The following is a 15,311-nucleotide window of genomic DNA, read 5'->3' on the forward strand; positions in this document are numbered from 1 at the left end:
GAAAGCATTTGCAAAATCTTTATACGAAGATTTATACAAATTTATACAAACATTAGCACTTTGTCTTCTATGGCATCTAAGGCCATGTAATAGTGGTGTAGTGGCAGGAGCACCTTGTTCTGACCCCATGTTGGCACGGGTAGTTACCAGGTATATCTCTTGGGGATTCGTGTTTAACTGCTTTGACGACTGGCTGGTTTGAGCTCCCAGCCAGTCTGTGTGACTGCAAGTTAGGGATTTAGTTCTTTCCTTGCTTGCCGGGTTCAGGTTCCTAGTGAAGTGGAGGAAGTAATTTCATCGCAGGTTTGGATTTGGTTGGTCTAATTTGGGATTCTTGGTTGGCTTCCCTTTCCCTGCCACCTGCAGCTCTGCTCTGCCTGCGGTACTGCCTCCGTCTGGTGTTGAACTGCCCCCCAGATTACAAGGTGGTTGGTCAGAGTTGTGTGGGAGCCTGAACTTTGCCTGCATTGTCTCTATGATTTGAACATAGTTTGGCTATGGGTGTTGTTTTGGTTCTTTTTTTAATTTATTTTACACATGACATTTCATGGGCATTTCCTCAATTTTGAATTGATCTTTGATCTACAAGCTTCCCTCGCCAAAATCTAATGAGAACTAGATTTTGGTTCTGGTTCTTTGTAGGCTATTTTTTTTTTAAATCACAGGGATTTGGCATGATTGAAAGATCTTATGGTACTAGTTCCTTGAGCTTTGGGAAGCTATTGAGGGTTGCCAAGAAAGGGGCATTTTCATTATATTCACTGCAGTCATCGGCTCACAACAGAGGGTCTGGGTATACCAAGCAATAAATATTGGTTTGGGGACCTTGATAAGCCTAACAGTTTCCTTGTCCCTGACACTGGAAGACCATATTAATGTAATAATGACCATGAAAATGGGTATTATCACAACTGTATATTTTCTTTTTTCTGCATTTTTCTTCGATATGTTGTATAGAACACATGGCAAATAGATAGGGTGTCATTTTGGGAAATCTTTTAATCTTTGTGTCTTGTTTCTTCTTGGCTGATGCCTTTCCTGTCCCATTAAAGTAAGAAGCGTTGTAGTGATGGTGGATTGATTACATATTCTTAGTTTGATACCCTGGCTGTGTGAGACTTGGCCTTTTTTTTTTTTTTTTTTTTTTTTTTTTTTTTTTTTTTTACATATACTAAGTGCCTCTGTTCTAGCAGTAAACAGGTACTTGGAAGTTGGCCAACTGTTGTGGGTTGCATCCTAGGTAAGGTTGGAAGTTAACTTGAGGGACCTCGATAAGCCAAACAAGCTTCTTTGCAACAATGAGAAAACAATATCTGGAACTGTATAGAAATTTAGATAATCTCTAGGGAAAGCTTGAGATATTCTGCATTTGAGCTGAGCAAGGTTTCACATGTATGATAATGCCTTACTTGTTGTGTATTGTATTACTCCAGCTTTGCATATAAAAGCTGACCAGACTCTGTTCTGTTTGAAATATGCTTCATTCCAATAACTGTAAATCTGATGCTTACTAAGTGTTTAGTATAGATCTTGACAAAAAGCTTAAATACTTCCAGAATTTCATTCCTTGTTTTTATGAAATCTCGATATATGAAATGATGACCTAAAGTTTGTCAAACAATTGGTGAGAATGAAATAGCAAGAAACTGAACAGGTCTGAGTGAGCTTCTACTATGTCCACAATGTCTGCCTTGTTTTTTGGTAGGCCCATAATGCTCATGTTGATCTATCAAGTTCCTTATGCTTTACAGATGACTCTAAATCCCATATGGTAGGTGTTCTTTGTGGGTTTCCTTCTGTGTATAAATGGGTAATATTTTGTGTGTTTTTATGCCTTGTTCACTTTTTCTTGCCTTGACTTAATTTGCACCTTTAAGTTTCCCAGCTGCACAACCTTAAGCAGCCAGGCAACTGGCATGCTTCAACTTGGCCACACACTATTTGTAAAATTAATATGTTTATACAGTATTAATCTTTTTCTTTGAAGGTAACCTAATAAATGAGATGATTTATTTTCAGTGAAAGGTTCAGGACAAACCTTTTGTAATTTATTCTTTTAATTCCATTTTAATCTTTGTATGGTATTGCTTGAGGCAGAATGGCTGAACACAAGCCAGCTGCAGTTGAGCATTTTTAAATGTAACCAGTGTTCCATGGCTTAGAATAGCCCCTCTTCAGTGCCACGTTACAGTAATTTCCTGTGAATATTTTCCAGAATGTACACGCCCTCATAGCACGAGAGGCCATAGGAGGAAATTTCGTAAGAATACTCCTCATTTTCTTAGACTATGTGGATTAAGAAACACCGTGAAATTGCTTTTATTAACAACCACCTTTGGCACCACCACCTTTTTTTTTTAGTGATTATTTTTATTTCTCTCTCTGCTAGACACCAGAATAACAACATGTGAATGTATGCTTTGTGCACATCTCAATTGATTAGTGTTAATTGATATCAGCCAGTCAGTATAATAACTTTTTTCCCTTTGTTCCAATATTTTTGGCTCTAGGTTGTGCACTCGGTGCTAAGGGTCTGGTCTTTGAATATGGAATGCATAGTGATTCATCAGTCACTTAGTTATCGCAACCTGCTTAGTATCTTTTTGGTGGAAATCATTGACACTGAATGCTGGAAAGATTTAGAGGCCATTCTCTTATTGTCAGATGATTAGTTTGCCTATCTTTCGGTGCAGTTTACCAAAAGTACAGGTGTGTCCGAACTGTGCACGATTTGGTATCTTTTTTTTTTTTTTTTTTTTAAGAAAAAAATGGCATGGATTTTTTTTTTGTGCCATTAATAGATGTAAGTAATGCTTGAATTCTAAACATTTTTGTCTAAAGCAGCAATACCATTGCAGTCCACCGGATAATAAAACAACTTTCCCCTAAACAAATTCCATATAAAGTATAATGTTGATTCTTTTTTCTGTTATGTACAACAGATTATTTTTTTTATGGAAACTCAAATGTAATACAGTACATTGATTTTATTTTACTTTTTAAATATTATACCCAATACAAATTTGTTTTAAAGAATTATTAACTATTTTTAAACATTAACATTATTTATATTGTTATAATTTTTAAATATATATGTACCATTTGTTCTGGTTGCTTTCATCAGTATAACCCTCTTTATTTTTTTTAGTTAATTTTTTCATTACAACTTTTTTTCTGCCCTATTTAGATTGAAGGTTTGTTAAATTTATGAATAATTAAATGGTGTATACTAAATATAAATGTGTTTGTGTAATATACCATATCCTGCAGTGCAGCAGGGTGGCATATGTAGGTTTTCCTCCACACACATTCATGACATTTTAAAAACATCAACTGTGTTTATCTTTCTCGTTGTCATATACCTGCAGTAGAATCCTGACTCTACATGCTGGAATTTAATTAATATGGTCAGCATCTATTCAGATGGAAATTTAACTATTTTTTGGTTTAATACAATCGGTTCCTAGATTTGCATGAGCATGTGTGCTGATGCAAGTCATCAGCCACGTGGCACAATTTAGCACCAGTCTAAGGATATCCTTAAAAATGCCGCTGTCAGTAATATTAGAGTATTTATACCGACTTATTTCCCAAGTTCTGGGTACACTTGCTGAGCAAAACCATAATTTCACCCTCTTGATGGATATCCTCCAAAAGAACTTCGGTAAACAAAGTTTTCAATCTTGCCTCGTATCTTTCCCCATGGCTCAACCTAAAATAATGACTTAAGACTTCTTATAAAAGATTAAAGTGTTCTGTTATTAAACTCGAATTATACAGAGAAATGGTAAATTTATTTGAGTTGTACTATGTTAATACTCCTTAACATTTGGCAGTCTCTACATTTTTTTAAATAAAAATGTAGTCAAAGTATCAGTCATTGGAGAAATAAGATGCATTCCATAGGACATTGAAAAGAATGCTATGTGATTCAGTTTTACCCGTGGCCTCGAGGAACACATCACTGTGTTAAATTGCGAGTATGCTGCAATCTTTTTTTGCTTGTCTTTAGTGTCTTCTCATTATGCTTTCTCCAAATTACTGTCTTGGAAACTTGGGATGGTTTTGCAGACGATGAGTCACAACGTGGCTGAAGATATGATGATCAAACTACACACCGGAAGATAAGGAGATGACAACGATTTGGTCCGTCCTGGACCATTATCACAATAGACTTGATAATGGTCCAGGATGGACTGAAACGTCGGCATCTACTCATCTTTTGGTGTATGGTTTGGTTATCACGGTGATGGTTTTCATGTGTGACTTGTGAGAGGTCTATTTTAGTTTCATGATCGTGTCTGTGAAGAGGCCATCTGAAAGGCAGTAAACAGTGCATTAATTTGAATAAGCTGTTTTAGTGGTGTTAAAGATTATTACAGTAGTTTCAAGGAAGAAAAAGTACCAGAATCTCCTCATTCGCTGTGAACACAGTCATGACTTGCTAGTCCTAAACATCAGTTCTTTAGTCACTGTCAAAACTTTGGTTACATCAACCATATATCCTAATTTCTGGTGGCTAATGTATTAAGAAAAAATACCATACGAGATTGTAAAATTCATTGTGGGTAATGTTTTGCTCAAGCAAGCTTTCTCAAATTTGGCTTCAAAGTGCCTCCATGGTTATTTTCAGGTGTTAATATGTAGTCATAAAATAGTAACTGTTGATAATATATGGAAACACGATAAAGGAACAGGAATATCATAGTGAAATTTAAATATCTCTTGAGAGAGATACTTCATCTATAATAAGTTTAGGTTCCTTCATGATATTTAAAATAAATAAACTTCTCTGCAATGTTATTTATTTAATAACACTGCAGAGCATTGTTAATGCTCTGCAACTAATTTTCTCTTCATATAATATGACTTCAATAAGTATTGTTCGGTATCATTTTTCATTGGTAATAATTTAGAATAATAGATATATCACTGTGTATTTTGAGTATTTAAAGGCAAGGGCTTACTCATTCTTATTGCTTGTGACCGAGCGTGTAGGACATTCATTTATCGGTTTTACTAATTTAATATTACGTACCTACTAATCTATGGGTCCTAATTATTTTATTCTACTGCCACATTGATTCACCTGGGGTTGACTTCCATCCAGAGCTGTTACACTAGCAAACTGCTATTGAACAAGGGCCATGACAAGGATTCGAACCTACGTCTGTGAGCATCCCAGACATTACCTTAATCGACTAAGCTACGACATGAAACCAAAGTTCTACTGAACTTCGGTTGTGATTTCTGTGTGATTTCATTACACACAGAAATCACAGTTGGGATTTCTGTGTGTAATGAAGGAAGGGCGAAGAGGTAGAACAGCCTATTGACATAGCTCGAGTGCATGGGAGAGTTGTGTAAAACCCTGATTTGTGTCTCGGAGAGGCTGCAGGATCCAGTAAGTTCAGTAGAACTTCGGTTTCAACTCTCTTTACCATGCAGTTGCTCAGTCGATTAAGGCAACGTCTGGGATGCTTACAGACGTAGGTTCGAATTCTCGTCACGTCCCTTGTGGATTTGTTCATTGATGCATCACGTTATTGTGATTCCTGTGTGTAAACTGCTATTATTTAGGTTATTAATATTATGACAAAGCTGTGGTAAACTCTAGTTCACCTTTGTGTTTCAGATAGGTTTAATCAATTCATATACAGGATTAGTGAAAAGTGTAAAATAAGATGAATGGATGTGTTGGCCATGCAGACTCCCTATGTTGTGCCTCGGCCAATCATTCCCTGCATTTTAAGGGTTGGGGGATGGCTGGGGACCCATCTTACCAAACTTCTTCCCACTAAATGTGAAAGTGACCTTAGATCTGAGTCTCACACCTGCCCAATCAGGTGTGAGACTCAGTTTTACAAATACAAGTAAAACATATTCATATTGATGTCTGCAATGTAGAAAAATGAGAAACATAAAGCTGGAAATTGTGGAAGTTTTTAAAGCAGGAAAGTTTGATGTGTGATAGGTTTATGCGAGATAAAGATAAAAGGACACGAGACAGTCGAGTGTGAGAAAGTAGTGTTAAAAGAATAGAAGTGAAAAAATTAATAAGGAAGGAGTAATTGTATATGGCAATGAATAATTTCTTACATTGCAGTTCAAGGTGTTTGTGCATGAAATTAAAATTTGAGAGTGAAGGTGGCAGTTCTGATCACATGTGCACAGTGATTGAGAAAAATAAGAAAGTTAAATTTGGATATCTTGGATATTGAAAGTTGTATGATGCCTAGAAGTTATATAATAATTATAAATGTTACTGTAATCTGAATGGTAAATGGGAATAAAACCCGAGAATGAAAATGGTGTCGCAGGAATACATTACAGTACATAAATATACATAGTATACTGTTGATGAAAACTTTTTGCAATGAAAGTTATTTGCAGTATTATTAAATTGTTGAAAATGAGTCTAATTTACTGTACTTGCCTAATTGTGATTGCAGGGGTTGAGCTTCAGTTCTTTGGTCCCCCACCTCTCGACTGTCAATCAATTGGTGTTCGGGTTCTTGAGCCTATTGGGCTCTATCATATCTGCTTTTGAAACTGTGTACAGAATCTGCCTCCACCAGCATTCCATTTATTAATTACTCTGACACTGAAAAAACTCATTCTAATCATTGAAATAAGTTTGCTAAAATACATTGTACGGTGGACCCTCCAAAATCTATATCGTATCACTCTAGATTTTAAAATAATCAGGATTTCCAAATGTAATTTTTTTTAGCTATTTATCACCAAATTTTCAGGGTTTTTCTTACAGCAAATGATAAATGTTATTGCACATTTAGAAACACAACATACAGTATATAAAAATGATTTTGTGCTTATAAATAATATTGAAGAGTAAGCTAAAAAAAATACTTAATAAACTAAACAATTTTTTTTATGAAATGCTAGATTGGTATTTAATTTTTGTTTAAATACACACACAATTATATCTACCCATGTTTTGGCCTGGGTAGTGGTCAACATTACATCTGACATTTGTTGTATTATGTTGTGAGAAGAGCTTTGGCCAAACAATATTTTTGTTGTATGAAATATATTTAAAAGTAGGGAATTGTATGTAAAAAAAAAAAAAAAGTATATACCGTTACAATCTTTATATTGACTGAGGTAAGTGCTACAATCTTTATATTGGTTCGGGTAAGTGCTACAATCATCCATCTGACTAAATTATTTTTATCTCCCATGACTGTTGGGGTCAGAGAATTACAGTATTAGAACTGTATGGGCAATGGCAGTTTTGAATATTGACACAGCGCAAATCATCTATGATGATGGTCGCATCGCACTAGATGATCACCACGTGACAATGACTGCTCTTTGAGCATTAATGAACAGGTAGAGGGGTATTTTTTTATGCATATATACTAATTGAGTTTAGGTGGTGACATTAAATCTGGAAAGGTTTGTCAGAGACTCAAAATATATGGTAAATGGGATCTAAAGGGTATCTCATAATTAGGGATTTCATTTCAGACATCCTAGAGCTTCATTCAATAAAGCCCATGAACCCAGAGATCAGGGTCATCAAAAGAGGCCAACTAAGGAAGATGTGGATTTTGATCCTTAAGAAGCTAATTAAACAGGGTGACTAAAAATCAAATGGAATGCTTGTCCAATTTTCAGGGATAACTGAAAAAAAGATGCTGTATATCCCAGTTTTGAGACCTTTCAGAAAGTTTTTGGCTTTGATTTTTGTAGACATTTAAAAAAGTACTGTACTTGTATATTTCAATGGCACAATACTTGCTAAAATTCCTGTGGGACTTCAGAGTATGACAATATGAAGCTTGATGATCTTCATTATCATGTACAATATTTTGGAGATTAATGAAGCCACTTGCTTAGTTATGTCTAAACTGGACTTTGGATGCCTTTCATATTCGTCAAAATTGCCCTCAACCCTTCATCATCTTGGCACTTTTTATCTTAGAGACTTTCGTCTCGATTCAAGACCCTTTCGTTCTTTCCGAATCTATAGGTTATATGTAGAAACAAGAAGTCCAAAATTACAAACTGCCAGGATCGATATTATCTTTAGTAATTTGTGCAGTCCCTACAAAAGTCTCCATTCATGCTTGAACAACACTTTGACAGCTGCCCATATTGAAAATCATGCTTACTCAACTTGGCAATCATTTTACTACATGAATGGTCTGCTTGCAGGCTTCTCTATGCACAACCATAATGTGTCCCCTGGTATTGTACCTACTTTACCCCTGTGGAAGGTTCCACTTGTTAAATTTTTTTTTTTTTTGTTGAAGCCTAACAACATAACTAAATGAAATGACTATTCCTTGAACTTTTTCAATGGCATTCCTGCGTTACTGCTCTGTTTACTGTTATGTCAAAGTGTGTGGTCATTGCTGACTACTCCACAGATTTTCTGGGTTAAATATTTTTGTGCCACTTTCCCCAGAGACCTGTTTTTTTTTACAGTGGTGCCTTGTGCATTTTGATATGCTCCAAGACGGTTACTCTTCACACGTTAACATTCATTTATTGAAGTTAATTCTCACAATGATCTCAATGCTCTTACAATGCAATGGTCAATGTTTTTCCTGTGTGTATCTTACTTTTTTATAAATTTCAATGAATAATTTGAGCTTATGAAATTCTAGAGAAAACGTGTGGGGAAAATAAGCTAAAAATTCTAGAGGTATAATTTGGCAATATACTGTATAGAGGGCAAAAGATGGGTTTGCCCCCAAGGTGCCATGAATATTAGTTTTTCTTTTTAAGTTGGAAAACCAAAGATATAACATTAAAAATTCTAGTTGTCATAATGTGGGTATTGGAGGAGCTGAAAAAGAGGTTTTGCTCTTCAAAATCCCCCAAACAAAAGAATAATGAATCTAAACAAAAAAATTCTAACAGTTAATAGAAAATAGATGGAGTTTATGGGGAAATAAAGTACCAATTCCTATTTGCTAAACGTTGGCGTGTTGCCCTTATATCAGAACACCCCGTCCCAATACAAAAATGTATTTTCCTATTAAAAGATAGTAGGATGTATGTAGATTACGGGAAATAAAAACAAATTGGCTACCATACTTTAAACTTTTGTACACAGAGATTTGCGTGAGGGAACAGGCCTTGCCCCACAAGACCTGTTCTTGCTTGTGTAATTCTGCTCGCAAAAATATATTTCCCACCATTTAATTATATCCACTATTTACACGAGTTCATTCAATGAGGCCTCATTGTCATTACAAATAATAATTAAATTGTTATTAATATCATTGAATTATCATGAACAGCCTGCCTCATAGCAGCCGAGCTGTGGCAGAGCAAGGCAGACGAGTATGCCATGTTGAATATAAAGAATTATGATATGTTAAAGCAAATTAACAAATATCAATGCCTAGAGTGCTCTACCAAGAGCTATTAATTCTGGCCTAAACTTAAAATTAGTTAAAATACTTGACAAAATTTCCTCTTAATAAAGTATACTTTATTTAGCTCGGGTGAAATTTTTACTTTGTTGCCATAACATTAGTTGCAAGTATCATTGTCTGCTTCCCAATTCAACATTGTCAAATTTTATATTAATAGATTAAGGTTTCATACAAGGCATTTCTCACATGATTATTGGATTAGTGAAGATTGTAACCCAGATTCACTTCATGTGTACATGGAGAAGTTTTGCTCGTATATTTACCTTTCTTCAATGTAAAGATCTCCAATTTCAGAGATGCAGCCAGTTGGCTTTCTATTTTTATCAATGGGACTACATGAGCCGATTCTTTGAGTGGTCTAGGATTTCAGGTGTGATCCGTAACACTCGAGCCTTAAAGAGTGACTTTGCTTATAAAAATCCTATTTTGTGGTTGGGAAAAGGTGGAAGATATGACTAATACTTACCCTTTACCTCATCTATTCTTTACTTACCATTTGGAATGAGATTGGAACTTGGTTTAACTATAGAAATATGGGTTTGAAGCATGTTGAGGGATTATGACCCCTAAACCTTTCTGATGGCTAAAACTACTAGCCTAAATCAAATAATTTGTTTATACCTTGTGTTGTGAGGCTTAGTGTATACTGCCAACATTTTGGTGTTTTGTGGTTTATAGAACCACCTTAAAGCCAAAAATGCACACTCGTGGACAATGTGTGTCATCAGTTGTTAAATGTAATTCACAACTTCAGTTCCTCTTTTGGTTTGGTTTTTTAAGGTAATTTTTCAGAATGCTGTTTATCATATGGTTTTTGAAAAATTGGTTTTTATATGTTTTATCACCAAAAGTAGGTAAACATTTATTAGAATTAGGATATTTTTGGGGAGGGATCCCTCAGTAGCTCCCCGAGCTCAACTCTGGTTGCACCAAGCTTTAGCCCAATACACCATGCCTCAAACCCAACCATTGCATACCAGGAGCCAGGACCAAAATCTGGCTCACTCTGAGGCAAGGGGAGCAGAGGATCAACCACAAAAACTTGAGTAAGCCCACCTGAAAGCATATACATGACAATTGAGCAGTGCTGGAAAAAATTAAACCCACAATAAACTGAAAGCAAATGGTCATTGCTGCAGAGTACTACCCTAGTACTATCCTGATGCGCTCAACTGCCACCAGATGGCAATCAGTTATTTGAGAGCCAGCCAGCCCACCACCTTGCTTTCCTACTTGGTAACACCAGCTCAGTATCTATAATATCTGCTGGGCTCATAATCTGCTACTTTCAGCTAAGTGATGTTAGCATTTCCCTGGAACATTAGCTCTGTTGGAGGCTATTGCTTTATTTTCCTTTTACCATTTCACGATTGTATTTCGCCTTCCATTTTACTCCGGCCATGGCCAGGGTTATCTTCCATGATGTTGGCTTGCATTCCCATTATCAAACCTGCTTTGAGAGTTGCTTTGGTCCTCCCACAAGTTTCCTCATTATTTGAGCAATGCATGCGAGAATCCTATGCATGGTCTGTTGATGGGAGTATGTCTTTGGACTGTGTACAGGGCTTGTTCATCACCTGTTTATCATGTCTGTCTATATAGCTGTCCCAGTGGCCAGTGGCCCTCGTCTCTATGGAGTTTGTCTTGCTTGGTTTTGGCCAGGTTGTTATGGGTTTCCCATCTGATTCTGATACAGACTCTGATACAGGGCTTGCAATTTCTCTAGATGTGTTTGCATTTTTTGACTGAGGTGGTCTATCCTTTTGCCTCTTTCATGCAGTGTTCTGTGTTTATGGGTCCTTTTGAAGTGTGGATATTTGCCGTTTATTGGTGCTGAATTTTGATATTGATGAAGCCACCTTGCAGGGTTAGGCTTTATAAAATTTGAGGGGTTGCCCCTGAACTGTCTTTAGTGCTTGGTTTTTGGTTCTGAGGGTTTGTCATGCCATACAGACATGCTTTCTTATTCTACTTTTCAGCATCACAATATGAGTATCTATGTTCAAGGGGCCTCCCTATGCAGGTTTCCATTATGTTGCTGTGGTTTGAGGTTCCATCTTCATCCTGGCAAGCAGACAAACTTTGTTTTCTTTGAGCAAGTGGTAGCAGTGCTGCAAGCACTTGACTGGATAGAGCGGCCACTGATTTTCAGGTCTTTCTCCAGTGCCTTTACTGCATAACTGGGCTTGAGGGGTTGCACCTGTTTGACTGAAATTCTTCATTCTTGTGGGGGCAAGATATTTTTTATGGTAGTTCCAGACAAGTCTTGATTCCCTTTCTGAGCTCCCTTCTTTCCCTGCCTTGTCTACTGCTAAGGCTGCAGATGCCATTCCCAGATTGTTCCTTTCTCTCACATGGGATTGCAGATATTGTGGCTCATCCTACCTGCTGGTTTTACATTTTGAGTTTGCTCCAAAAGTCCATTTAATTTGCTTTTTTCTGTTCGTTACTCCCATTCTCTACTCTCCTCTTTTAAGAGGGGAAGGCTTCCTGGGTATTGGAGGCAGCAGGCATGTCTTTTCAGCAGCAGTGTCATAAGTTTTGGCTGCAGTCACTGGCTCTGGTTTCAGCTTCAAGCTGGTCCATTGCCTGCTTTTCCTGGACAACTGGACGAAGTAAAGATTCTGGAGCAATGGTTGCCCAAATCCATACGAGTTCAATTGTTTGCCCTGTGGGGACCATTCTTAGCACCCACCCAGTTCATGAAGTCAACAAGGTTCCTAGCTCCTTTGTTTTATACACCAAAGAAATCATAATGGGGGAATGTCTGAGCACTTTGACATGCTTCAGTCCTGGTCTAAATTTTTTCTCAATTTCAGCCTTCTTCATTTTTGGCTAAGAATGATATGTTTGCATTTTGGAGAGCCCATTGATCATTAACGTTGGTCTGTCTGTCACAGGCCCTCTTGTTTTCCTGCCATCTCCCATAGATCAGGCCATTCTGTCTTTCTTATTTATTAATCTTGTTTTCCTTTCAGATAAAGCATCCTTGGCTGTTGAGGTGGCATTGTGAATTATAGCTTTAAGGAGCTAATATGAGGGGGAGGGGGGGTCCCTCCCAGAAGTTAAGTGTTTAGTGCAATGATATGAATTTTTCTGGTATGCCATTCAGTAGCTTCCTGTCCCTACCCTGTATCCTTCTTCCCCATTAGTATTAGGAGGGTTTCTGTTCAGGCAGCTTGTGAATGAAGTGGTCCTGGTGCATTTCCCCAAGGCCCGACATCTCGATGCTATATCTAGAGGGAACTACTGAATGACAAAACGGAAAAGTGTGTTTAATTACATTAAATGCTTACCATTATATTATATAATGAGTATTTTAAATAATATTTATATGATGTATATTTTATTTTTTCTAAAAAAAGTTCTTAATGTATTTAATAATTTCATTACTGTATATACTATACAGTATCTGGAATGAGCCATTTTTTTTTTCTTATTTTTTTTTAGATGGACCATATTTATTACTTACATACCATATTTTCTCTAAGAAAATGATGACTCAAATAAAAACTAAATCTTGCCAATGATAATTAATATTAGTTATTTTTATTATTTTATTTTTAATGGCTCAGTTGGGAAGAGCAGGTATTTTTTGTAATACAGTAGCTCTGTCATAAAATGTTAGTTTTAAAATTAATGTTTTTGTCTGCATTTTGACCTCCTTTGGTAGGGATAGGGCCAAAAATGTGATTTCAAGATTAAAGTGACTTGCATAGTTTGATTTGACTATATTTCTGTGGGGAGCCCTTCCAACTTCCTGGAGCTAATGGACTGATATATGCTGTATTAGTCTGGGGCATCAGTCAATTGGAGTTCTGCCTACCGGGGACCACGAGCCAGAACCTCGCCCCCCCTCAGAGAGGCAAAGGGAGCCATAGCCTATAGAGTGCAGTATAACCTGGACCCCCTCACCCCCAGAGCATCAAACTATGAACTAAAGGTGCGAGTAGTCGGTGCGGGGGGTCCAGGGCTCCCCTTCCCCCTCCCGGGGAGGGGAGGGCTGCACAGACAAGCAGCACAGTGGCAGTGAATGACGATTGCTCGTTTCCTTAATTCCTTAATTCCTTAATTTTTTTTTTTTTGAGGGGGAGGGGAAAAGTTCTGTCTCTGTTCGGTCTTTGGTTGGAATTTCTTACCAGGTGGGGTATGTTTTGTTATGGTTACCTTTCTGGGTGCATAACCCCGGTCGATAGCAGACACGGAATGCTCATAGGTCATTGCTCCCTGTTCCTCTCCGAGGGGGCCAGATTCTGGCTTGTGGTCCCCGGTAGACAGAACAACAATTGACTGATGCCCCAGACTAATATAGCATGTTAGTCTGGGGCATCATCATATATCAGTCCGATAGCTCCAGGGAGCCTTCGGGGCTCGCCCAAAAAAAGACATTTCATTACATTCAACGAAGTTTTTTTTTTTTTTTTCAGAAATGTAACCCTCATACAAATGAACTACCGTATACATTCCTAAACTTCATGTTGCGTTTTGAGTAACATCATTCCAATTTGGCTATGAGACCTCTTTAAACAATTTGGCAAAAGTTTTTTTTTTTTTTTTACTATCGGGTTTCAGTATTGCCTTGTACAAAATTTAATGTGAACTTTTCACCCTACAATACATTATGTACTAACTTGTCATTTGTAACAAAATTCAAAGCTTCCTAAGTAGGCTTAGCAACTGTTTAAAAATGTGGATTTGCCAAAAAGTTACAGTATTATACAAACTTTGTCCAGAGTGTGAGTGAGTGACTTGCTCCATTTTGGTATTAGCAAGTTAAAATCTCCTCCTATGATTACTATGGATAAGGATTTTCAGCATCATCACAGCAATATATCAGATGATAATGATAATTAATAATTTATAACATTTCTATAGAGGGTTTGATTAAAAAAATTTAAATAGTAGATAGTATTTTTATAAAGCCAATAATCATGTTCGGTGTTTTAGGCAAACTTTAAAATTACTGTTCATTTCAGTCGCATGTTTCAGGGTAATTCTGTACTTTATACTATGATGTACAGTACTGTACAGTACTTGTGTACCATAGTATGAAGATATACTGTATGTGTATGCAAACAATAGGCAGTTTTATAGTTATAGTTAATATTATAGAGTCTAGACTACTTTATTCACACTTCAGATATTTGTTTGATATAATATCCATCAAATTTTGTTAATTTTTCAAATTTGCCTACTGTACTTACAGTTGGTAATGTACATAAAGATTGTAAGCATTAAGTATCTATTATTTATCTCATATTTACACCATGGCTATTTTTTATATATTTTAGCTATAAATTAGAAATACTGTATATTACTGTAATGCATAGTTTTTTGTTTTATAACAAAAATCTGTTCAGGTTATTAATAGAGAGAGCCATTTTTTATTACAATTTATAATATTACAGTATTAGCATTTATTCCATTCTGCTGTCAAGAAAGGTCATCCAACATTGAAATAGAACTTGCACTTGATCATTCCATTGTATTGCCAGCAGGCCATGTGATGTATAGGACAAATATGCAAGAATGAAAAGGGTCTGTACTTGGAAATTATTTTAGACAAATGAAGCCACCCTGTTGTATAGCGAGAGAGGTATATAAGTTACAAGATTAAGAGCAATTAATAGTTTAAGAGGAGACTTGACCTTAGTTTGGTATTGACAGATGGACTGAGCCAGGTGCCAGAGTGGTGCATGTACTCTGGCAGCACATTGAAGGAGCCAGACATGGTAGATCCTGTGGAACTGGAAGGTAAGCTGAACATACATAAGCATTTTTCAGTATTAAGGCATATTTTATGTCCCACGTTTATCTTCAGTGTTGTGGCAATGAGTAAAATGAAGATCTACTGTACTAATGAATTCTTAAACCCATCAAGAGCAGCTATAATTACCT

At 36.6% G+C, this 15,311-nt stretch overlaps 1 protein-coding gene across 1 annotated transcript in view; it reads left to right on the forward strand.

The window, feature by feature from the left end:
- The window catches only part of LOC138370095 (constitutive coactivator of peroxisome proliferator-activated receptor gamma-like), a 48,147-nt gene extending 34,284 nt beyond the window's left edge, over positions 1-13,863 (forward strand). Inside the window, exon 9 of the mRNA XM_069334082.1 lies at positions 13,841-13,863. Coding sequence (XP_069190183.1) covers positions 13,841-13,848 — 8 coding nt within the window. The 3' untranslated portion in view covers positions 13,849-13,863. The remainder of the gene's footprint in view (positions 1-13,840) is intronic.
- Positions 13,864-15,311: the final 1,448 nt, after the last annotated feature.

This window comes from Procambarus clarkii, chromosome 30, assembly GCF_040958095.1.
Source record: "Procambarus clarkii isolate CNS0578487 chromosome 30, FALCON_Pclarkii_2.0, whole genome shotgun sequence".
Classification (NCBI taxonomy): domain Eukaryota; kingdom Metazoa; phylum Arthropoda; class Malacostraca; order Decapoda; family Cambaridae; genus Procambarus; species Procambarus clarkii.